The sequence below is a fragment of the Cricetulus griseus genome, chromosome 2 (genome assembly GCF_003668045.3).
Source record: "Cricetulus griseus strain 17A/GY chromosome 2, alternate assembly CriGri-PICRH-1.0, whole genome shotgun sequence".
Taxonomy (NCBI): Eukaryota; Metazoa; Chordata; class Mammalia; order Rodentia; family Cricetidae; genus Cricetulus; species Cricetulus griseus.
The window spans coordinates 408,485,252-408,510,698 of record NC_048595.1 but is presented as its reverse complement, the minus strand read 5'-3'; the positions used below and the strand labels follow the sequence as shown (position 1 = coordinate 408,510,698).

The following is a 25,447-nucleotide window of genomic DNA, read 5'->3' as shown; positions in this document are numbered from 1 at the left end:
AGGTACAAGTTAATGGTATGCTAAAGGCTTAATTATCAAAATAAATATCATAATATTTTTAAAACTAAAAATTAATGCAAAAAATTCACGAGGAACAAAATATATGAAAGTTTTTAAAGAACACAAGAATTAAAATATTACCTTGCCAAGTCACAGCAGAGCCAGAATCGAAGGGGAAAAGTCTGGTTTATATTTAATTTTTTATCTTTGCTTTAGCCTATATTCAGTCCAAGTTAAAGGAGTCTCTCTCTATGGGCTTTAGCAAATACTTTTATAAGCTTTCAGATGTTTGCTAGATGAGCCATTGAGGAAGTCGGCATCCCTGTGAAGGCAGATTGTGTTGATGGTACTTCAGAGTTCCTCATAGCTTCATCATGCTACCCCTTGTAGTGCATCATGTCAGTGAAATCAAGCAAGGGTTTTCTCATTAAAGCTGCAAAAGTCAAAGATGATCAAAGAGCTGCAGTCTTCTTTCTCACTAGCAAGCAAAGTCTTCCCGCCATTTCTCAAGGATCCAGGAAGTTGGCATCTTATCCCAGTGCTAGGGTGTTTCTGGCTAAAGCTTTACTGGTCACAAAATTAGTTAGGTCAGCCCTGAATGTTCAGCCATACAAGTATGTCCTAACAATACTGTAGAAACATTTAGTTGAAGGGAGATAATTCGTGGACTATGCAACTAACTAGAGCAAAGGTCTACATGCCTAGGAATGCCAGCACAGGGAGACATGTCCCCTGAACAGTCCTGTGTTTGAATGGCAGGTTGTTGCATGTGTTTTTATACCTGTTCTAAAATAGCATGATATCATAATGGCAAATGACTCTTTAAAGTCATAGCACCTCAGCTACTATGTCTTGAAGCCTAGAAAATACAAAATATTTTTCATTGTGAGCTCTAGAAAGCCCATAGTAGCTACAAAAACAAAACAAGCAATAATGCTATTTTCCCCTTACTTGTCTGTCTTTTTGCACTGCCCAGCACAAAGCCAGGGTTACCACAGATGCTAGCCAAGCCCTCTACACTAACTACATAGCAGCCTTCCCAGCATTGTGCATTTACAAAGTTCTTGACCTGACGGGATAGCAGAGCATATGATCTAACCATCTCTACCTGTGGTGATCAATAAACTAAGCTTCATTATTAATGTGACTACCTACTCAGATGCTTACATGAACTTTCTTATTCTTAGCGAGTGCTATTTTCCATTAAGCAGACTGCCAAGTTCCTCTGCCCTTTGGAGAACTCTAATTATTGTACTAGACAAACTAGTGGCGCCCACATGTCGAACAGGCTAATACTGTCCTCATAGCTGTACTTTGCACAGACGCTGTCAAGGAAAAGTAAAATGATTCACACCTGTCCTGCCTCCATCATTTACTAAGGTCAATTTCTTTAAAAAAAGGTCAGGATCAGTATGACTGATTTTTCCTTTTATTTCAGTAAATTGTTGCACACGTAATTTAATGTTTGATGGTATCTCCTGTGACCGATGAGCAAGAAAGTGCATCACTGGATGAAATGATGAATGTTAGTGGTTTTAACTGAGTGCAGGATTGACGGAAGCTGGTAGTGTGGACTCTGCATGCCATTAGAGTTTAAGAGATAGCAGTTTCTGTCTTTAAAATGATAAATGTTCCATTTGTTTTCTAAAGCAACATGTTGCATGTTTTTGGTTTCAGAAATACTCCTTTTTTGCACTTTTAACTGATGTCTTAGAAATTGAAATTAAAGACAAGTTTGCCAAGAGCCGTCCCATCATCAAGCGTTTCCTGGGGAAACTAACCATTCCGGTGCAGAGGCTGCTGGAGCGTCAAGCCATCGGGTAACCGGCTCTCACTTAGGAGGACCTTGAGATTAGTTTGTGCTGAGACAGCTGATGTAGTAATTGGCAGTCCTGGGGTGTGTCTTGCTGATAAGAAATAAGAACATACCTCTTTAAAAAATAAAAGTGCCCTTGTGTTCAATAAAGTATACTGGACCCAAAATACCCTGTTTTAATGATGCACTTTCTTATGGTAGCAATCTCCTTTCCAAGATTCACCTAGATAGCAAATCTCAAGGTGTTCAGTTTGTTTGGGGGCATGTTGAAATCTTGCTATAACACCCTTTCATGAGCATCATACTGCCTTCTTCTTATCCTGCTGAGTTCCATACACAGAGCCTACCTTTATTCCTGAAATGCAGAAACAAATGTATTTGGGGACTTAGTTTTAGTTTTTCAATCCTGTGAGCTATCTCTAAGTTGTGAGTAAAGAAATGCAATGCACCCTTGTCTGTTGTTACGCTATATGTATTTTTATGTCATAAATATTAGCAAATTCAATACCACAAGTACTCTGGGATAGCTCAGTGAGAGCATTTTGTGTGTCTTTTTTTGTTTTCACAGCAAGAAAACCTTTTGCATATACAGTAGTGGTAGCAGCAAGAGTAATTAGCATGCATGCTGTCCTTTAAGTAGTAGTGAGGGCTACCCCATGAGATACTGGGTTCACATTGTGTCAGCAGTTAGACTAGTACATGGATTTACCCATGGAGCCTCAGAAACTCCAAGAGGTAGATGACGTGATGCCAACCATTTCAAAGATGAGGAGTCTGATGCCGGCAGGCTGGTGGTAGCTGAGATTGGGCTCAGTCCTCCTGCTCTAGACCCTCTGTTCTCTGAAACATCTTGAGTGCTGGTTGTAATCGCTGCCTGTGGAGAACTGACCCTGAACCTTCACTACAGTTTTGTTTCCTCATCTGAAAACAATTGTCCAGACTACACAGCCTCTCTAGTCCTTCAAACATGAAACTCACAGGTTCAAATGAATTCTGATCCTCTTGACTCAAAGATGTGAACTTTGTGGTTGGACAGCACACACAAAGTAAAGAGAGAATACAGAATTCTAGAAGCGTGGTCTATCTGGTAAACGCTGAGAAATGACAGTTATTTTTAAGGAAAATAATTATAGCTTCTGGAAGATATATTTTGAATGCTTTTGAAATTCTTTTTAGCATGTATCAACAGTGAAAGATTATGTTGAGGATCAACCTCAATAAATCTAATATCTTTCTCATTTGACTTATATTATTTATAACCATCCAATTCATGTAATGTATGTGTGTCAGTTTTGATTATTGAAAGCAAGAATGATCAAGGAAGAGCTAAATCTTGACAGTACTCAAACTGCCATGAACTCTCTGGTGTTTGAGTAAGTCTTCCAAATAGCTGAACACCCACAGGAGCAACAGACCTAGTAATGCATTTAGTGGAAGGAAGTAAAAAATGCATTCATCAAGTGTCAAACTGAGATGTTTCTCTGAGTGGGTTAAAAGCTTTGCTGTCATACCAGATATGGGCATATGCTAATATTTCTGACCTGATTATTGTTTTCTATCCAGTTGGTTAGTTATATATTTGGTGAACTGTGGCTATCTGAAATAGTTGAAAATGTCCAGGGTATGGCTGGATGGGATAAGCCACACTCCCTAATCTATTTTTAAAGCATCTGTTTAGATGTAACATTTTCCCTAGCATGGCCAACTACTTTCTAGAAGACTTATCATGGTCCTGTGTTTATCAGTTCCTCTGATCAATGAGAAAATGCCTCAGGCATCTGGGGAAAGTCTATACTGTTCATTTTTTATAATAATAGTAATTTATAGCATATTCTTCATAATGATATCATATCACAGCAGGAGGCAGCTTGTGTTGGAGTAGGACTGGACAAGCCAGGAAGACCAAGCCCCCAGACTGGCACTCGGTGCAGTAGCACAGCCTTCACAGAGGATCTGAAGCACAGGGAGCTTTTCTGGGCTTTCATGTGGAATAGATGAACTGAGGACTTTTCTCAGTTAAAATTCTTCCAAGTAAAGGTTCTCATTTGACAGTTGGTTATTATGTATACATTAAGTGCCTAATAAATGTCAAGAGCTGTGTTGGGTATAAGAGACGAGACAAACAGATGGGCACAGTCCTTTCAGTGCAACTCTTATAGAACACTCATACCCCACCTTACCCATCGATTTGAGAACATTCCATCATTAGCATCATTATTTTTTGGCAGACGAAGGGAGGAGCCATCAGTCTTTAAACAAGGAAATGATTCAGAGGACTGAATGTCAGAAGAGATGGAAGAAAAACCAGGAAGTAGAGACAGGGGCACTACTGCTGCTGGGCACACACACAAGTGTGCAAGCACTTCTGTGTGTGCTCTCTAAATGCCTGAGACACAGGAATGCAGCAGCATGGAACAGAAAGAGGCATCCCTGGCTTTTATATGCCTGTAATAGCTGTCATGCGGTTCTATCAGACATCCCAGGGAAATATCTGGTTCAACTCCCAGTTCAGCAAGAGTACCGATAGCTGCATTCAGGTATCCCACAAGAAAGAATTGTGGTAAAAGGGACTCCACCAAAAGCAGCCTGGAATCACAGAGACTGTAAAATGAACTTGTGTTATCAGGGCTGCCCGGCAGGGGCTTCTGCAACAGGATAAAATATGTCTCATCCTGGATCTGTCACCCAGGAACTTCCTAGCTGTGCCTTCATGTCTCCCGCTAGAAAGCAGGGTTGATGTGTCCTGCCCAGTGCCCAGGGGAGTAAAGAACAGCAAATCCCTAGATCCCTCAGCAGCATGTGCATGTCACTCAGTGAACACTCTGTATGATGATCAAAACATTTGGTAGCATCAATCTAGGACAGAAGTCACATATCATAAAAGGAAACGTCTAGGAACTTGAGTAGGAATTCAGGTGACTTACCCATTGGTAAACTGCGATTTTTTTTTTTTTCTTTCTTAAGAGCTTGTTCACAAAACAAAGCTATGTGTGTTGATACTGCAAAGCTGTACAATGGTGCAGACACATCTCTTTCCGAAATGGCCAGTAGAGGGCGGTGTGAGAGCAGAAATGGTGTGATTCCAATAGCCTTTTGGTTTTCTGTGATTGAAGTAAATTATTTGACTCAGAGTTGCTTGCATTTGAATCTGGGAAATCGATATGGACTTGAAATACCTGGATAATTCAATCTTTAGGAAAGCTGGACGTCTAAGGCTAGCACTACCGCAGGCCCAAAAATGAGAGTCCCATTGTGGTCCCCTCTAGCACCAGTCATGGGGTGTGGTCTTCTCCCTCATTGCAGAACACCTTGTTAGGACCTGAGACTCAGTGGAAGGCCAGGGTCCCAGAGAATGGGAACCAGCAGTCCCATTCCTTATTTTGCATGTGAGAAAGGTGAGGTCAGCACCCTCTCCTACTCACAGAGTTGGAGCTGCCATCCAGGAGCAGCCTGTTCTCCTATGGCTCTCTCTCTCTCTCTCTCTCTCTCTCTCTCTCTCTCTCTCTCTCTCTCTCTCTCTCTCTCCCTCTCTCTCTCTCTCTCTCCTTTAATGTGTCCTATAGCAAGACTTTCTTTTATCCCTGGGTCACTTGTGCAAATGAATAATATAACACATCAGGTCATATTGTGCTTGAGCCTGTTTTTACTTAAAATTCTGAAAGTTCCAAGGGCAGTCTGTGGGATGTGGGGGTGGCCTGTGGGAAGAAGGCGAAGGCACAATCAGGATGAAGGGCCATTTCTCCTCCCGCAGTGACCAAATGCTCAGCTACAACCTCGGCAGAAGGCTCCCAGCTGACCACGTGAGTGGCTACCTCCAGTTTAAAGTAGAAGTCACGTCTTCTGTTCACGAAGGTGAGGTGTCTGTGTAAACACATAAGCATGTGTCAGATCTGCCCAGTTGATAGTTAGCATGTAAGCAGGATTGTTGTGTGTCCAGTGCAAGCTGGAATAGCTTTCCAGTGATGGCCTGTCGGCTGTCAAAGCACTTAGCAAAGTCTGCTTAGCAAAGGTTGCTCTAAGAGTTATGTTTGAATTCTGAAACTAGGCTGAAGTTTCTTGCAGGAGCGGGCATCTACTACTCTTGTACCAAACTTCATGCAAGTGTAGCAAGGAGTAGAGGATCCTAGCAGCCAGGGATGCTGCCTGGGTCAGGTGGGATGATGGAACTCAGCGAACTGGTTAGTGTCAGGATAGTTGAGCTTTCTGTCTTCTTCCTCCTGCTCACAAGTGCTGCTTTCCTTCTCAGATGCATCTCCAGAAGCTGTTGGCACCATTCTCGGAGTCAACACTGTTAACGGAGATCTGGGCAGCCCTTCAGATGACGAGGATATACCAGGAAGCCATCATGACAGCACTGTTTGTGCCAATGGGCCAGTGTCTGAGGACAGCGCTGCAGATGGAACCCCCAAGCATTCTTTCAGGACTAGCTCTACTCTGGAGATGGACACCGAGGACTTAATCTCTACTTCCTCAAGAACCTCACCTCCCAGAGGCCGCCAGGATTCACTCAATGATTATTTAGATGCTATTGAACACAATGGACCCTCCAGGCCAGGGGCAGCCACCTCCTCCGAGCGGCCCATAGGAGCCTCTCCCAAACTGAGGAGTAGTTTTCCCACTGATACAAGACTTAATGCAATGCTTCACATTGACTCAGATGAAGAAGACCACGAGTTCCAGCAAGACCTAGGTTACCCATCTTCCTTGGAGGAGGAAGGAGGTTTGATCATGTTCAGCAGGGCATCCAGAAGTGATGCTGGGAGCCTGGCATCTCAGACCAAGCCAGAGGAGGACAACCCTGTTGAGAATGAGGATGCCTCTGTTCATGAAGCCGCTTCCTTAGAAGAGAGACCAGAGAGCCTTCCAGAGGTTGCAGATGGTACCTTGCCCTCAACTGCAGCCCCTGATGACAATGAAGCCAGCCTAGAGCCCCATCCCAGTGCTGACCAGGGCAGCACTGAATTGTCAGGCTCTCAAGAGGCTGATCAGCCCACAAGTGGTGCAGACACGGGAGCCTCTGACACATCCGGAGGGAGCCGCAGAGCTGCCAGTGAGACTGAGTCCCTGGACCAGGGTTCTGAACCTTCCCAGGTGTCCTCTGAGACAGAACCTAGTGACCCTGCCAGGACAGAGAGTGTGAGTGAGGCCAGCACCAGACCTGAGGGAGAGAGTGACCTGGAAGGTGCTGACAGCTCATGCAATGACAGCGTGACCACACAGCTGTCCTCGGTGGAGACACGGTGCTCATCTCTGGAGAGTGCGCGATATCCAGAAACCCCAGCCTTTTCTTCTCAGGAAGAGGAAGATGGGGCCTGTGCAGCTGAGCCCACCAGCAGCGGCCCTACAGAGGGGTCGCAAGAGTCCATCTGCACTCCTGGTTCTTTACCTGCTGTGCAGGTGCCCAGTAGGGAAGAGGAAGAGCCAGGGGCTGAAGTCGCTGCTTTATCTGAGCAGGGAGAGCTGGGGGAGGTCTGGCAGAGGAGGGGGAGTCTGGAGGGGGCTGCTGCTGCTCCTGCTGCTGCCACTGAGAGAGAGCCCCAAGAAGATGGGGATGCTGGAGACACCCAAGGTGCCTGTGAAGAGGCCACTGGCCAGGAGGAGGGCGCCACTGGAGGTAGGATATAGAAGACAGCATGACTCTTGGTTTAGGCAAAACTGCTCAAAAAGAACTCTTACAGTTTCCCTCCATGTAGATTATAATGCAGTTTAGCAAAAGGAATAAGAAAGGGAAGAAATGGAAGCAGGTAAGGAATATGGATAGCTGAAGCCCTTCTTGTGCATCAGGCCTACCAGTCCAGATCTGGAGAGGCCAGACTTAGGGACTTAATCGTTCACCATTCACATAGCTGGGAAAGAAGATGCCATGGTTTCCAGGCACATAGACCTCAGTTCAAATTCAGTCTTTTTAAAACATGGATCATCTACTGCTACCATACGAGGCCTGGCAAACAGCAGCCTTCAATCTTAAACAAGATGCAAAACCAGTCACTACCTTAATGTAATGTGTAGGGGCTATCAGGAGTACCTCTTTGTTACAGCTCTGGATCAGATAGTGTGGGCTTTTCATCACAACTCTGTCCAAAGAGGTCAGCTGTGTTAAGCGATAGTTCTGATGCATGAAGAGGGAAAACGGGAGAGAGCATTGCGTAAGTGCCCGAAGTTTCAAGCTCAGCTGAAAAATCTGTACTGGATTTTAGTGAACATGGCTCCCAGGAATGATTTATGCAAAATGTTGTAGAGAGAGGCCATAAAAAGAGAAAGGGCAGTTTGAGGTGCCTAAATATCAAAGACTCAAAACAGGAGTTATTCCTTTTCTTTTGGAGTAGGAATTGATGCTAGGACCTTGAGTTGATATGGCAGGCAAGCCCTGTATGAATGAGGTACATCCCAGGCCTAGGAATTATTTTCTTATCGTGTGATTTACTTTTCTACCTAAATTACCATTTTCTTTCCCTCTGACTCCTATTTTGCTTTTCATTAACCTCTGGCCATTTTGTGACCCTAAAGTGTTAGTGCATGAGCAAGTTAGAGGCCGTGAGGGGTAAGGAAAGATGCACGCTGGGGACATTTCTCTTGGGTCACCTCTTCTGAGCCCCTACACTCATGTGGGAAATGAGATAAGAGAGCATAGACAAATTGGGATTGATATTTGAGGTGTTTGTTTGCTTGTTTTTTATGCTAGCCTGGGCTAGCCTAAAACTGTCCATCCTCCTGCCTCAATCTGCTGGGCCCTGGGATTACATATATGTGCCAGCACATGTATCCTAGATGTCTGTTCTTTTATTGTGTGGTGTGTGTGTGCATATGTGTGTGTGCACACACATGAACACTCATAAAAACAGTAGCCAGGTAACTTGGTAACCTTTATCTTTAATCCTAGGTTCTCAAGCCAATGGGCACCAGCCGTTGCGGTCACTACCTTCAGTGAGACAGGACGTCAGTCGGTACCAGAGGGTGGACGAGGCTCTCCCACCAAGTGAGCAGCTGTTAGCTAAAGGCTTATACTGGCAGTGTGCAAGAGTGACAGGCAGATCCATTCCATGGGTCCTGGAGAAGAAGGTGTCTAGGAGATGACCAAGTGGCTGTCATCTGGGATGCTCTGTATGGTCACTACTCTCTGGTACTATTCTAAATGAAAGGGCAGCTAGGAAGAACAAACATTGTTCTGCCCATGTTAAATGCCATAATTGTGGAAGTTCATCCATGTATCTCAGGCATTCGTTGCCTAAGAGAATTTTTTGAATTATGTCTCACAGCAGCATGATTTTCATTCAGTGAGTAGGCAAAATGGGGAACTGTCTTAGAAGGACCTCACCCTGTACTATTAGTATGGGATTTCCTTTCTTCTGTCAGTTTACACTAAGCACAAGGATCTTAGTTCTTCCTTAAGGATATATAGGGCATGTTACTAACTTCAGAAATTAGCCTACAGTTTTGGGGGATATAACCATTGCTTGATGGTTTAAAGGGTGTTTTGTTCTTTTTACTTCAGAATACACTGAGCACTTTAATAGATGGTTGAGGACTAGGGGTGTGGGGGAAATGGTTCACAGTCTAAGTGGTACTAGCCTACTCTTAAGCAGCATGAAATATGAATTCTATTTAAAGTTCCTGAGTCTCTTACAACAATATGTTGAGAACAGCTCGCTGTGGTGGCTGAGCACACAGCTCTGTAGATTCGGTGTTGGAGAAGCAGCCGGAGAGATGCCCTCATGACCTGTGGTTTTCCCCATTCTTCACCCTCTGCTCTTCTCTCCACTCACCTGTCTTGACACACATGGGCCTTCATATACTTGAAATACTGGGTTGTGAAGAGAAGCAGCAAGCAGTTCTGATGCTGAAATACTCAATGGTGTGATCAGGAGGGAGCGGACAAGAGCCATTTGCTACTACTGTAGTTTGTCAGTATAACTGCTTGATCATTCTGGAATTCCATTGTACACAGATTTCTCACTTTTTCATACCTTTGGGTAAAGATTAAATACTATTCCTGGGGGATATTTTGGTATGATTGGAGCACAATGGACTGGGAACATCAGGAGAGAGTAGTGGGAGAGCTTTGTATGTTTACGTGGATCAGTCACAGAGTTTCTGAGCATTGGAAAAGGAAGCATAGCTTTGCATGAGTGTTCTGGCGACAAGCACCCTCCAGACAGGTGGAGTTCCTCTGGGATCTGTTGGACATAATTTTGATGTAGAGCTTACATTTTTAAAAGAGATGCTTTCTTGCTGAAATCAGGGTCCTATTCACAATATTTCAATCGCCTTGTTTAAACACTGATAAATAGAACTGTGTGGATAATTGGTTTTTTTGGCAAACAGTTGGCATTTTAGTTTAATAAGGTGATAAACTCAAAGAGCAAAAGTGATTTAGTCATATGTCTTGTTTAGTGAGTGATTAGTGTACAGGAGATAAATCGTAAGACCTATACCTGTTCAGTTGCTTTCAGTAGTGGTTCTGGGTGCCAGCCAGCCCCCACAGACGATATTTTAAGTCCATCAACTTCCTTCCTTCATAACGGTGTGGTGCTGGGCTTCAGGAGGAGGGGGCAGGGATGCCAAACATCTGAAGATGGCAGGACAATCTGGAAAACAAAGATTTGTCCCATCTAAACTTCTAGTATGCTTTCGGAGAGGCAAGTGTCCACACCTACTCAGCAAATGACATTTCAAGAAGAATATATAACCAGGTCTTTTCATTTCAAAAGCTCAGATCTTAAAGTATGTCTTTATAAAAATGAGATATATACATGTGTTACAGGAACAATCAGCTTGGAAGTTTGCAGACTTGTAACGGGAGGCTGGGGTCTTCCTATCTGAAGACTGTTCAGCTGTGTATCTATTCTCATAGCTCATCTTGTCTGTTCCTGCTAGCTGTCTATCCCCTCCCGACCCAGCCTTTTTATGCTACTTCTGTCTCTGTGTTTTTATTCTTCATGTTACAAGGGTGATTTTTGTTCCGTGTGCATGAAGTCTGGATAAACTGAGGAACTTGTTGATGGTCCCTGGCTAGGAAAAACTGAATCAGAGCCATTCCTTCTCCTAGACCCAGCAGTCTAATCCAAGGCTAGAAGAGAATCGAGGTGTGTGGACAAATGAATACAAAACTGTCTAGAGGCACTGAGGTGGTTTTTATGGTTGCATGCTGTTTATTAGGTGCCAGAAACACTTAAGGCACATTAGAAGGTTTGGGAATTTTGCTGCAACCTCATTTGTATTGTGTTTTAAGTCAAACCTGGGGAGGTGAACTTTTCTCTTCTTGTGGGAGAGGCTTATGCAGTAGGACCCTGTCTGGGGAAGTCCCTACCTTATGAAAGGAGTCACTGTAACTGTGTGAGCCACCTTTAAGTAACCCAGATAGATTTGTCCTGTTCAGCCTTTGTGTCTAGATGAGCAGCACACTTTGCTCTGTCTGTGCTTTGCTATCCCCATCCTCACAGGACAAGCCATGGAACCAGTGCACTTTGGATTTGAATGTCTCTCAAACTTGGCTCTTCTTATTTTTATCTTGTGTTTGTATCCTACCATATGCTGAGAAAAAGTACCTCATAACTTACATTGTTTTTCAAAGAGTTAAAAACCCAAACTGGAGTTGGGCAATGGTCACACACATACACACACACACACACACACACACACACACACACACACACACCTTTAATCCCAGTACTTGGGAGGCAGAGGCAGACAGATCTCAGAGTTTGAGGCCAGCCTGATCTACAAAGTGAGTTCCAGGACAGCCGGGGTGACACAGAGAAACCCTGGCTTGACAAACCAAAATACTACTACTACTACTACTACTACTACTACTACTACTACTACTACTAAATAAATAAATAAATAAATAAATAAATAAATAAATAAATAATAAAAACCAATTTGGGACTCACTCAGACATTCAGCTAAGCACTCAGGCCAATCACATAGTAGTCTACACTGCCTGGTAATAGTTTTGGAGCATCTGTCTGAATTGTTTTATTTAAAGGAGGTGTTTGCAGCTGCCTCCAGTCCCTCTCCTGTCCCTGGATCCAGTCACAGACTTGAACTCAGTGTTGTTTGTTGTTTGGCTGTCCTATGACCTACAAGTCAGTTCTCAAGGGCTTACTCCTGCTTTGGCCCATGAGTGTGATCTAAGACCATGAGATCCTCCAATCATTGGCTGTCAGATGCTCTAATAATCCTAGGAAATAAGAAAACTCAGCCTTGGAGTGGGCATGAGAGCTGGGGGTAGCCTGGGCTTAAGTATATACTGAGAACCTTAAAAATGTTCTGTATCTTGTCATGAGTGATCAGTGGTGCTGGCACATGGAGGAACTCCAGTACTGAGGCCACCCTCAGTTCATTATCAGGTTGACCCTCTTGGTCTTTTTAGCATAAAGATCAAAGTGAAGAAGGGATAGTTAACATAGATAGCACTGTTGCTGGTTAACCTACTTGGAGACCTCTTAGGGGAGGCGGTGAGAAAATGCAGCACTAATGACTCAGGCACTGGGTTTATTCAGGAAGTTAGTCCTGCCTTTATACTGCCTCCCAAGGTCCCATTGGCTCAGGCGCTGACTCTGCTGTATGTCTTTTCCCATTGGTGTCTCCGGGTCAGGTGTCTCTTGGGCAGCCTTTGAGTCAGACTTGGTGGCTTGGCTCAGGGAGGAAGTGCCTGCATGTACATGCGGGCTGGCCTGGGCACCACCGGGGACAGAGTGACTGTGGCTTGGGTAGGCCGGCCGCAATTTCTCCTACATAGATAGCCCCTCTGAAAAATGACTTCCTTTCTCTTCAAATTGGCTCTGGGGTAACTGTGGCTTGACTGGTTGCCGCATAGGAGGCAGTGTGGAATTGATGCAGATCCACCCCCCCACACACACACACACAGGATAGTTTTGCCATAGGAACAGAGCCTGGATGAACAGTCTGGGCAGTGGACTGTGGTAGCTCCCAGTGGCTGCCAGTCTGTCAGGGCGATGTTACTTACATAATGGGTATAGATAAGCAGGATCAGAAGAACAGTGAGTCATCACTTTTTTTTTGTGGTTTTGCATTTTTGTAGTTAAAGCATCCTTCAAATCAAATACCTACTAAAAGCAGTCAGTGACTCTGAAAACTGTAATTAATCTCAAAAATTTTAGGGACTGATTCCCGGGAGTTTAAGATTGACTTTTATGGAAAAGAGATACATTTAATTTCAAAAGATACTTCTTAAAAAAATCAAAGACTACAGAAGGCCTCGTGTCACCCACCAGGCAGCCAGATCCCTGTGGTTTTAAGTTCATCCGGTCTACATAGTGAATTCCAGGCTAACCAGGGCTACATTGTAAGACTATGTTTTTTTTTTCTTTTTTCTTTTTTAATTTTTATTTTATTTTATTAGTTCAAATTAGGAACAAGCTTGCTTCAGATGTCAATCCCTTCGCCCGCTTCCTCCCCTCCCTCCTAACATTCCACCTGCCCCTAACCATCCCCCCTCCACTCCCCAGGCAGGGTAAGGCCCTCAAAAGGGGCTCCCCAAAGTCTACCACATCATCCTGGACCAGGCCTAGGCCCTTCCTCATGTGTCCAGGAAATAAAACTTTTTTTTGTTGTTGTTTTTTGTTTTTTGTTTTTGTTTTTCGAGACAGGGTTTCTCTGTGTAGCTTTGGAGCCTATCCTGGCACTTGCTCTGGAGTCCAGGCTGGCCTCAAACTCACAGAGATCCATCTGCCAGTGAGACTATGTTTTAAATACAAACAACGACAACACAAGACAAGAAACCCTAAGAACAAAGAAAGTATGCAGCTACTTGAACTTTGAAAACTTTTTATTGGAATAAATATAACAACAAAGGATATATTCTGCATGCAATCTTTTGAACAGGCCACACCATGCAGCCTGTACAGTAGAAAATCCTTTCAGAGAGGCCGCCAGCCACTGATTTCCTACTGTTGCTGCTGTCCTGACTGCCAGATCACATGTTTGTACTTTAGGCAAGTGGCACAAAACTTCTGTGTTAAGACAAAATGGTTATCCATTGAGACATAATAGCTCTATGATTGTCTTCCAGCAAGGGTGTGACAAGTTACAGCTAGAAACCAGACCACTTATTCCAGTTTAATGTCCTACTGCCCCAAGACCACCCTAGCATGTTGTTCTTAGTCTCCTTCCACCCTGATGGCTCACTTTATGTTATATGGTGTTAAGAGAAGACAGGAAGAACCCAAATCCTGCCTTCTAACTCTTCCCATCCCTGCTTCATTGCTTCCATCTGAAAGAAACATGATGGTATAAAATGAGTGTACATATGAAGACCAAATCAGGTTCAAGAGAAAGATGTGTAAGAGAGTATACCCTTTACAATAACTGTGGTCATGATGGTGGTAGCGAGGGTGGTGGTGGTAGTTATGGTTGTAGTGAATCATCCTACAGATGTTGACAAGTTGGGCAGGAAGAATGCCAACAGCATTAACAGTCTTTCCCAACCAATGAAGTCCACAGTGTTGTGGATCTGAAGATGTGCTATTTGGTAAGAATAGCCTTCAAAGTACATTCAATGTTCTATATTTTTAGAGAGCAAATTTGTGGTTCTGGCTTCTTAGTCTTTCGATCGTACATAAAAAATGTCTTTAATGAATGACAAATTGGGATTAACCCTCGTCTTTGTGGAAGGTAAATAAAAGGATCATTACTTTTTTATGGAATTATATCATTTAAAATTATTTGTTCTCTTATTATATGGTTTGCATAAGGCACAGTGGTTACTGTATTAGGGGGATCCTGCCTCCAAATTTCCCCATTTTGCTACCCTTATAAAAAAAGCTCTTAAACAGGCTGCATACACATCTCATTAGGTAAATATTTAGTTATTTCCAAGGAAACAGGTCCATCTCTGAATGTTTGGGGTTTTTGAAGCTTTCTTTCATCTGTGAGTAGAAAGTATGCTCCACTGTGTTTTTCTTCTTTTTTAACTGTGGGGACTTCAGAGCCAGTTTTTAGTAACAGCCTTATTGTGGAAGCTTGGCTGCATTTCTTTCTGACTCCTCTACATAACTTTCTCTTCTTTTTTCAATCTCCAATCGACCTATTTGTATTTTTTTAAATTGAGAGCTACTATCAATAGTCTTGTGGAAAAATTGCTCATTGCTTTCATGTATTTGGTCTGACATGCTGTTGATGGGTAGATTATCCCAGCTCTAACAAGATAGGAATGAGACGGAAGACATAGGTTCTTGAGATGTCTGAGACAGGCAAGTGTGCCTGAAGGAAAACAAAACCGTAGGGCAGATCAAAGGGTGCTGGGAAATGCTTCTCAAACATGCTTACCATGTGTCTGTGTGACACACAGAGCATTAGATAAGGTCTTTCAGAAATGTCCTCTTGATGAAACGGTAGCTGCACTCAGAGTTCAGTTGTATAGGCATCTTCTCTGTACCCATCCTACCTTGTTGTATAGACAGCCTCACTGTACCTGTCCTACCTTGGGAGTAAGTGGCATTAAGAGGCTGTGCTGCTTTGTCTCTGCTCAAATTTTCTTTCCCGTGGCAGTTGTAACACGATGCCTCTCCACCCCCAGATAAAGTGGTGGCCTCCACTTGTAGCCTAGTGCAGGCAGAGTCTACAGCAGGCTTTGTGACCCTAAAGACTTGGTTGGGGTATTTGTTACATTTACTTCCAGTGAGAATACCACAGGTAGTGAGTATGCCTTCCTCCTGGGCTCCTACACTAGCTCTAGGGAGTCTGCTGATAAGTTTTGTGATTGAATTTCTCAAGAGAAAACTGCTTATTAATTTTTAAATTAATTTACTCAGAAATATAAATTTATGTGTTTTTCCTGAATAAAAACTTAGTCTCTGTTGTTTGCATGTTTCCTGTATAAAGTCCTCCCAATTGCAATAAGTTCTGAAAATTTGTCTTGTGAAAATATCATCCTGTGCTCTGTCAGTTTAAGTAGGGAAAGGTCACCTAGTCATAGGAGCAGGATGACTACAGGAGCAGGACATCTGGTTCTGAAGACTAGACTGCCCTCCGATTTTACCCAATATGCATTTATACATTGGTTTCCAGAGACCAGCACACTTGCTATGATACTTAATATACAAGTAAATAATCTTTTTAGGCCACATATTTATCTAAGTTTGAGGGAAGAAATTGTCCTTGCTGTGAAAATATTTCTCTCCAGGAGAGAGCAGATTGAGATGTCTGGGTAATGATGCTGGTTGGTCACTCCGAAGTGTGCGGATGACTAGGTAGCTAGTTTCCATCCAAAACCTACATTTATCACTATTTTGTATACATACACACATGGAAGTTTCTGCTGAGCCATGAGAGAAGGGGAAAGGCTGCAGGTGAAGAAGAAAGGAAAAGATAAAATTTGGGCGAAAAATAAACACCGATACCATTTTCGATGTGAAACTATCAAAAATATGATACCACTTATAAGTACTCTTAAACAGATGCCTGCACGTAAAGGGTGATGAAGGTGGGCAATGTGAACAGATTCTTTACATTTAGAAATTCTTTAAGAGTTTTGTATCCTACATGCTGGTGAGACTTAATAACTAGTAACAACAGTTTCCCAAGTGGATTGGGAGGAATGCTGGACTCTGCAGTGAGGTGTGTGTTATTAGCCACAAATTATAGTGTGTGAGGGAGAGAAAACTTGTGCTGAACTTAATGAACCACCTTCCTGGCCCAGCTCCTCCTCACCCGTCTTGGTACCTTCCTGCTCTTTAGACTGGGAGGCTCGCATTGACAGCCACGGCAGGATCTTCTACGTGGATCATGTAAACAGAACCACGACATGGCAGCGGCCGACAGCTCCCCCTGCCCCACAGGTCCTTCAGAGGTCTAACTCCATCCAGCAAATGGAGCAGCTGAACCGCCGGTGAGCACACACCTTCTTCCATTGTTACTGCTCTCTTTTGTGGTTGGGCTTTTACATGGTGCGGAGTAGAAGACTTGGCTGCTTCTTTCAACTTTGATGTCCTGTCACTGAGCCGTATGTGTCGTAGACGCCACTGGACTTCTCTTGGGGAAAAAGAAAACAAAATATAAACGTCCATACACACATTGTTAGCAAACTACAGAGAAAATGATCTTAATAATTCCTATATTGCATTAGATTTTAGTAAGGCAGACATGCACATTGAGGATTTGAAGCTGAACTTCTGACCTCTGGAATCTTCCCTGGCAATGCAGCTTTATCCACCTAACATTTTCAAAGCAGTCATCCTTTGTCAAAAACTAATTGCTGTAGAACAGAAAACTGATTCTTCCTTCATGGTAGATAGTTTTTCTTCGAGTAGGGCACACAGTTGTTTTAAGTTTGATTAATTTGTCAGGAACATGGTCTATAAATGTTTGATGTAGAGATTCTATATGTTGTCATTTACTTAAGCAGCAGATAGCCCCTAAGGGGAGGATGGGAGCCTGGACACAGCAATGTAATCCTAGAGAGGCCTGGGACAGCTTCCGGCAGCTAGAAGGTAACTCCGGGTTCATGCTTTTAGTTATCAGAGCATCCGTAGAACCATGACTAATGAGAGACCCGAGGAAAATGCCAGTGCTATCGATGGGGCAGGGGAGGAAGCTGACTTCCACCAAGCCAGTGCAGGTAAGAGTGCTCCTTTGGTTGTAACCTCATAGATGTGGTGAAAGAACAAGGATTTCCAAGAAATGAGCTTTTCTTTAAGAGAATTCTTGCACTTCTGTAGATCTGATAAGACAACTTAAAATAAAAAATGCAACAGAAGCCTTTCCTAATACTTAACCTTTTATGAGTTCTGAGAAAAGAATCTCAAAACCAAATAGATTATGAATCACCATAGTCTCTGAATCTGTGTCAAAATGGAACAAGAGTCTGGCCATTTAAAAAAGCTACAGATGCATTACAGCGTTGATAATAACTAGAAATAATACCCAATATATTTTACTGTCTTTAAAAACAGTCTGGTTTACGCATGTGCTCTAATTTTTTTTGGCAAATAAAAAATGTAGTTGTAGGGAGTTGAAATCATAGCATGTAAGTGGCATTTGTATTGCTTAGTTCTGATAGCCTTTATGGTCTGTCTGCTTAGACTTCCGACGGGAGCACGTCCTGCCCCACTCTACCTCCAGATCCAGGCTCACGCTGCTCTTACAGTCGCCCCCTGTGAAGTTCCTCATTAGCCCAGAGTTCTTCACCGTGCTGCATTCTAACCCTGTGAGTATCAAAAAGGGGAGGAGCATGATGGAAAAAAACAACATCAGGCTGAAGAAAGGGATCCTCACTAGTATAATGATCATAGAACTCATTGGAGTGTTTTCCTGAGTGCTTGGTGTGTTCCGGACTCTGTGTTGGGTAACTCGAGTTTTAAACCACTAAGTCCTTAGTATATGTAACAGGCATCCAAAATCAAACAAATGAAAACAAAAACCTTTAGAACTGACTGGCTTATAAACAGCAAGAGTTTATTTTCCATAGTCTTGAGGGCTGTGAAGTCCAGCATCATTTTGACTAATCTGAAGTCGGGTGATGCCCTGCTAATATTCTTTCATGGGTGGCACCTTCCTGGAAGGGTGTGAGGACTGCCTGTGGTTCTGCCTTTAGGAGACACTAGTTCTACTCCAGAGGATCCTCAGTACAATTCATCCACTGCTGAGTTACCTCCTGATGTCATATTGGTGATTAGGTTTCAGCAAATGAATTGGGGCAGGGGACACACAATCAGACCATACCAGGAGGGTTGAGAGAACAGCTTTGCTCAAGATGCTAATTGGAGAAAGGCTACTTTAGTTGTAGTTGGAATGACCTAAAATAAAGGCTATATTGTTTATAATCATGGCATGACCTGAGAGGAGCCTCCACTAGAGAAGGACCCAGCAGGAGAGCAAGCAGCAGAAAGTTGGCACAATTTGGTGGGTTAGAAGATTAGACACTGAAGATGGCCCTGAATAGTAATCATCTCATATTAATAACTGATAATAACAGGAAAGTTAGAATGGAGGGAAAATACTGAATGTGGCAAAACTTAGGAAAAGCAGTCTGGACTAAAGGGGAAAAGTAGACACCGGCACAGTCCTAGTACCTGGAGGTATCTGTGGGGTAGCTACTGTGTACCTATTTACTGGTATTCATGTGTTTCTGTCTAACTTCATCAGTCTGTGCATCTACCTGGTTTACTCATCATTATGTCCCAGTCTACAAGTTTATCTTGAAATAAAAATGACTTGGGTAGAGGGAGAGCATGAATAGCATGGTATATGTCTTCACAGCTTGCGCGAGGGTTTAGGCTCTCACACATCTGCCAACTTTCTATTAATTCCTTGTTATATATTAGGCAGTAACGTAAGTCCTGGGACCATATAGATGACAGTACCCATGGGTCTTGGAATCCCAGCCTTGAAAACACATTGCAGAAGGAATTCACAGAAACAGGGTCATATAGATGAAAAACACAGGGAAGGGGTCATAGATGGGAATGCATTTGCAAAGGGTTCAGAAGGCCAAATAGGAACTTGCCCCACAAACACAGATATCAAGAGGAGTCTAGATAGAAGGAGCAGTGTCTGTAAAGTAAGATAATTGCGACTCTGTCATGGTCATTGCTCTGGATGACCACTGAAGCAGGGCTAGCAGGAAGAGCAGTGTAGAGCTGGTATGTAGAGAGAATGGGATACAGGGAAAGTCAGGCTTGAAGCTGGGGTGTCAAACTTGAACCTGAACTTGTGTATGTCATTGATTCTAGGAGATGACATACTTTTCTTCAAAGAGGAATAGACTAACATTTAGAATTGTCACAAGACACAAAAACTCTCATGCTGTAGAGAGAAGAGCTTTGTTTGGGCTTAGAATAAGGTAACACATACTTTTATTTATTCATTCTGTGTATTAAATCCCTGTGATTTTTCCCTAGAACAGTCTAAAGTGGGTGGTAAACAAGACAGGCAGAGTGAGACGATATAGATAACAGAATAATGAATAAAAAGAAAATTTTGATAATGCAGTACAACAGGGTTGGGGCAGGGGACAACCAACTTTGACTTCTGGAGACTTGGGTAGCCAACAGGCATTCCAAGGGAACCAGTCACATTCACACTGCCACAAAATGTCAAGGGGCAGTAAAGTGTCTTTACTAAGCAAAACAATGCCTCGGGGAGAGGAGGAGTTGGAGATGGTATACAGTTAAGTTTGGAGAGCTGCACACGGATGCCGAATATAGTGTTCACATGATCTGGAAAAGAACTGAGGCTTTGCATGAACTTCATTCTAAGTGTGTTTCTTTCGTGGGAGTGACTTGGATTTCTAAAAGTTCATATTGATACTCTGAAGAGAATGGCTCTCATGAGGCACAGTCGGTGTGACAGGGACAAGTGAGCATGCCCCATGATTAGACATAGAAGCAGTTGGACTAGTGCCTATCACATAAACTGATGCAAGTAGATGGCTATGTGCTGTGTTTTGGAAGGAAAACTCATGTCCCTGCTACTAACCATTTGGAATATGTAGAAGAAAAAGACTTCCAGGGCTGGAGATGTAGCTCAGTTGGTTGAGTCCTCACTTGGTCTGCCCAGAGCCCTGGGTTCCAACCCAGTTGAACTAAGTGTGGTGTATGCCTGAAACTAACCCCAGTGGGAGGTAGAGGCAAACAGAGGATCCCAAGTTCCAGGTCATCCTTGACTTCCTATCTAGAAGAAGCCAGCCTAGGTTACTTGAGACCCTGTGCTACGGGGGAGGAGAATGTGTGTGCATTCATATGTGTGTGTTCGTGTATTTTTTTAATTAAATTTGTCAATACAGAGCAATTATGGTACATGCTTTACAAATAATAGTAGGAAGGCATTTGTTAGCCAAGGAGTGGTGGTGTATGTCTTTAATCCCAGCACTCAAGAGGCAGAGACAGTCAGATCTCTGAGAGTTCAAGGCCAGCTTGGTCTTCAGATCGAGTTCCAGGACAGGCTCCAAAGCTACACAGAGAAACTGTTTTGAGGGAAAACAAAAAGTGTTTGTTGATTTTTGCCACCACTATTAATGTACAAGTTCATCAGGACAGGAGTGGCTTTGTGTTTTTAAGTAAGACAGTAGTAACACAGGAGAGCTAGGCCCCATAGTTCTGCCAGGTGATAAGTATGTGAGCTGTTCCTGATGCAACTACTCCATTTGATGTGTGATGTGTTGTTAGCATGGTATAGTCTCTATCGAGTTCTTTGGTGTACAAAACTTTGCCTGTAAAAAGCCAGAGAATAAACATTTTGGGACAAGGACCTGTAGACCTGTGTACCTGAACAGCTTTAACAATAAGTTGTTTGTTGTAATCAGACTGTTGATCTGTGGTCTGGACAGGTCACAAAACAATGAATCAAGCCCTGATTTTCATTTATCATTTTCTATAGTGTGAATGCTGTCCCCCAATGAGTTCATACTCCTAGTGACATCACTAAGTGGGGCTTCTGACCTCTCTGTCTGGCCTGTTCTTTGCTACAAGCTCCTCATTTCTGTGGTGCAGTCAAGCAGTTGACGCCTGTGGTTTAAAGCTGTGGTTTTTAACTTGATAAACTTTTTCACATAAATGCAAATTTTGATTCCTTGCAGGTTCTACTCTAACTGGGTAGCAGTGAGTCCCGGGCATCTGTGGGACCCTTTAAGTAATTAAGTAAACATGACTGCACTGCCTTCCTCACAGCTGTGGCCTGCAAGCACTGGACCCTGGCTGAAGCAACTCAGCCTAGGCTTCCTTCACAGTCTCTTTTCAGCTGGTGCTAGCTGTCTCTGTTCTATACTTGGGTGTAATTTTATAATTCCTTTCTCTGGGCATCCCATCTGGAGTTAAAAATATTCTTCTCTAAGGGCTTCACTTTTTTCTTTTTCTACCCAAACTGTATCTGTTACTTGTTAAAATGGCATGCATGTCTACAAAATTTAAATTCTATCGGTTAGGAAATATTATTTTCTGACTTATATTTGGCGTAAGTGGAAGTAGCTAGCATTTTCCTCATTAAGGTCTTGAGCTGTGGATGAATAAGAATAATTCAGATTTGTGCAAAGAGATAGACACTTTTTGTTTTCTTATTTAGAGGTTAATGGAAAATACTATAAAGCAAACTTTCTTGGTTTTTTAACTTACCTTTTACTTTAGTTTTTGATTGAATTCTTTGTGGCATATAGGTGTTTCAGGAAACCCTTGTTTATGTTATTGCAACTATGCAGCACTCAAAATACGCGTTGACGTTGGAAGTTCTCCTGTTCTTTTCACTAAAGCAATCTGAAGGAATGAGTTCTTGTTCAAAGATAAGCATGAAAAACATACCCCATATAGCAGCAATTGCATGGTAACATGTGCTGAGAAGAACAAACATAAACAGGCATACAGTTGCCATAACTGAAAAAATTGGCAGATATTTTCACAGTAACTGTCAGGTAGGTTGTACTGCCCTCTGCTGGTTGGCATCAGATTACTTTCAAAATTGTCGCCGAACTAACCCGAGATTTAGTTACTAGAGCCCAGTCTTTTAGAGTAGAGATGCCTGTGTTTGTCTAACTTATGTTATACGTAAGTACATTTAATTATATGTAACAGAATGATGTTTTCAACGTACATGCTAAAAATTACTACCCTGACTTTTAATAAGCTTTAAAAATGCATTCATTCAATTATCTAAATTCCTTAGTACTTAATGAAGAAAAATATTATTTTAAAGTTTACAAATAACATCTTAAGCATAGTCTTACAAATCAGGAGTTACAGCTGCTTCACAGTAGCTGAGCTGATGTGTTACAGGTATTTCTGCTAATAAAAGTAAGTTTCCCTCCATATTATTCTTTAGCTAGGTGAAAACAATTCAAAATTAAATTATTTAAAATCAAATCAATTAAAAACCATATTAATGCAAACTGTAGCATACAGAATTACTTCCACATACTAGCTGGCCTGTTCTGGAACCAGTATTTCTTGATTTTGCTAATAATAATTTATGTTTTGTGAGTAAATTACGTCACTGATATTTGCTCCATGGACACCAGAGGCATTTGTTATTGAGTCAAAGATGTTATTTCCAAATCTGAATTAAGAGTACCTATTCTTGATGAAGAGTTTCTAAATAAAATGTATTATTCATTAGTAGTATATTTAGTGGTCTATTTTGAAATGAACAGAACTAGGTGAAATTAGAATGGGCAATCAAGGAGCTTTGGCCACCACAACACTAAAGAACAACTTCAACATCAATAAATCCAGGATTAGATTGTTACTTGCAGTTGCATTGTAGTTGATTACTAAGAACTAAGTTGATTGCTGCCAAACAGACCAAGGTATTTCCTTTAACTCCTTTCAGTATTTTTCACTTGTAAAACCTCAGACACTTAGCCAAGGAAGACACATTTAATCTCCAGATTTAACAAGATTCTACTAAGGAAGCTGTTGATTCAGCCACTGAGTGTTGATGTCTTATAGGAAGGTTGGTGACATAGAGGGGGGGGCGGGGGAGGCAGTTTGGACGACAAAAGAAATAGCTAAATGGGGTGTTAACTTCGCATCAAGGGAAACCAAAACATTCTGTTGGTCAGAGATCATTTAAAAGTACTTCATCTCCCATCAACATTTGCCTGCTCGATTCACCACAATGGAATCCACAACCAGATCCCCAGTGAGCTCATCCTGAGTAGTGCCTCGAGGTTGGGGCATGAAATATGCAACATTGACTCTTTTCTAGGCTGCTGTTGTTGGACAAGAAATCCAATCCATTTACCTAGCTGGAACCACTAACCCCCAGTGGGAAAATGAGGAGTCCTCTTTTCTCTTAATGTGTGGCCTTGCCAATGTCACCCTCCACTAAGATGCTGAGCTCACCTGCTGAGTGTTTCTTGACTGGACTGGCCCATTCTTAGTCTGCTAGGTCTGCCAGTCAGTTCCATCATGTTCCCTGCCCTTGTGACCTCTGTTATTCCAATCCAGTTTTCTGTCTGCATTGCCTCTCTTCCCACCACTCTTCCTATATATAATGGACCATCTTCCTGTTTTTGACTGCTTAGGTCTGTATCCTCGGGGTCTCACACAGGCAGAACTTGGCACATAGTTAATGACAGATTATGAGACCCTTCAGTTAATAGGAAATGGGCTGCTGGGCCACGAGCTTCAAAGGCTAGTAGAAAGCAGTTTTACTACTATATGTGTCTGTTCTGACAGATAGACTGTGATAACCCCCAGATAGTCTTAACTACATATATCCTGTATTCTATTATGACCTGTACATCTTCAAAGCAATTTTACATCCTCTTCAAAGCAATTTTACATCCTTTATCTGCCTGGTTTTGAATTTTACAAATGAAAAAAACAACAACAACAACAAACCAGGAGACTTCTTATTGCTCTTCACAGCTGAGCAAGTCGAGGCAAATGAGATTAAGACTCTTTGTCTCTGTAGCTGTTACAACAGAGTTCTATGTAAACTGGAGTATATATAAATATTCTTTCTAAACTTTATCTGTATCTACAGCTCTAAATAGATATAGCGCATTGTATATGTGTACCTATGCACACATTACAGTGTATGTATTGAATGCTTACATATATGTTTGTTCAGAACTACTTTATTTATGAAAATGTAGCAGTCTGGAAAGGCGCTTGCTTGAGCCCCTTGACAGTCATGTGAACGTTTTTCAGACTTGAAAAGGCTGTGATTCTAAAGGTCATTTACTGCTTACTAATGAGAAAAAGATTCTTCTTACACTTAATTTACTTGGATAGATGCTTTTTCCAAGATCAGTCAAACCTGGCACAGTGTTCAACGTCTCACTGAGTGGGGAGGAAGAAGATAAAAGGATATAATTAATTATAAGACTGGGTAAGATTCCCACGCTTACAGAGTTGTGTGTCCATCCGCTGGGAATTACATGAAGCCCGAGGCTGGCAAGGGTTCCTGACCCTAACTGCCATGGCCTGCTCTACTGGAGTTCTGCTGCCTCTCTTTAGCAGATGGGAGGGACGTGTTTGGTGCTCTAGATTAGGAATCAGTGTCCTGTCTACTTGGCTACACCCATTTAGAACAATGGCCAGTGCATGATCTCTTCAACACAATCATCATGCAATAGTTTGTCCCCAGAGAGGCTTGTTACACAGTATGACTGGAAAGCTCTTTGTCATCACTTCACAGATTGATGCTGTCTCAGGCACTGAAGCTTGCTGTGACCGTGTGAAAGCAGATGAGGAAGCACAGAGCCAATGCAGGAAGTATGTGCCCGCTCATGGTAGTGAAAACTTCAAGTCGGGCTAACCACAGGATAAACTATTAGCTAGTCCAAGTTTCTCTCTGACAACCTCCTTCTTATTTTGTTAGCCCCCTCTGTTTTCATGATATCGTTTTCCCAGGCTCTCATGTTCCCTGAACCTCTGCCTGCTTTAAGCACTGAGGCTCTGGACCACACAAAGCCTCCAGCCATCAAAAACAATCCTCATTTAGACTGGCAAGCTGAAATGTCTCACGGTATTTCAGACTCTGGTTTAAGGAACTAAGATCTGAGATTGGTTCGTTATGGTGACGGCCCTCCCTTCCTTCTGTCCTCCTTCTCTCCCTTCCTCTTTCCCTCCTTCCTGCCCTCCTCCTCTTCTATGTGTTTTGATAGGGAAGAATATTTTAAGTGCAAAGCAAAAACTATCTATGACAGGAGCTAATCAGAACACTTTTTGCCAC

The 25,447-nt window shown here is 42.6% G+C and overlaps 1 protein-coding gene across 1 annotated transcript in view; it reads left to right on the top strand.

The window, feature by feature from the left end:
- The window catches only part of Hecw2 (HECT, C2 and WW domain containing E3 ubiquitin protein ligase 2), a 196,522-nt gene that overhangs the window by 84,227 nt on the left and 86,848 nt on the right, over positions 1-25,447 (top strand). Inside the window, exons 6-12 of the mRNA XM_027396880.2 lie at positions 1,678-1,820; positions 5,568-5,668; positions 6,063-7,430; positions 8,697-8,792; positions 16,517-16,667; positions 17,293-17,396; positions 17,860-17,984. Coding sequence (XP_027252681.1) covers positions 1,678-1,820; positions 5,568-5,668; positions 6,063-7,430; positions 8,697-8,792; positions 16,517-16,667; positions 17,293-17,396; positions 17,860-17,984 — 2,088 coding nt within the window. The remainder of the gene's footprint in view (positions 1-1,677; positions 1,821-5,567; positions 5,669-6,062; positions 7,431-8,696; positions 8,793-16,516; positions 16,668-17,292; positions 17,397-17,859; positions 17,985-25,447) is intronic.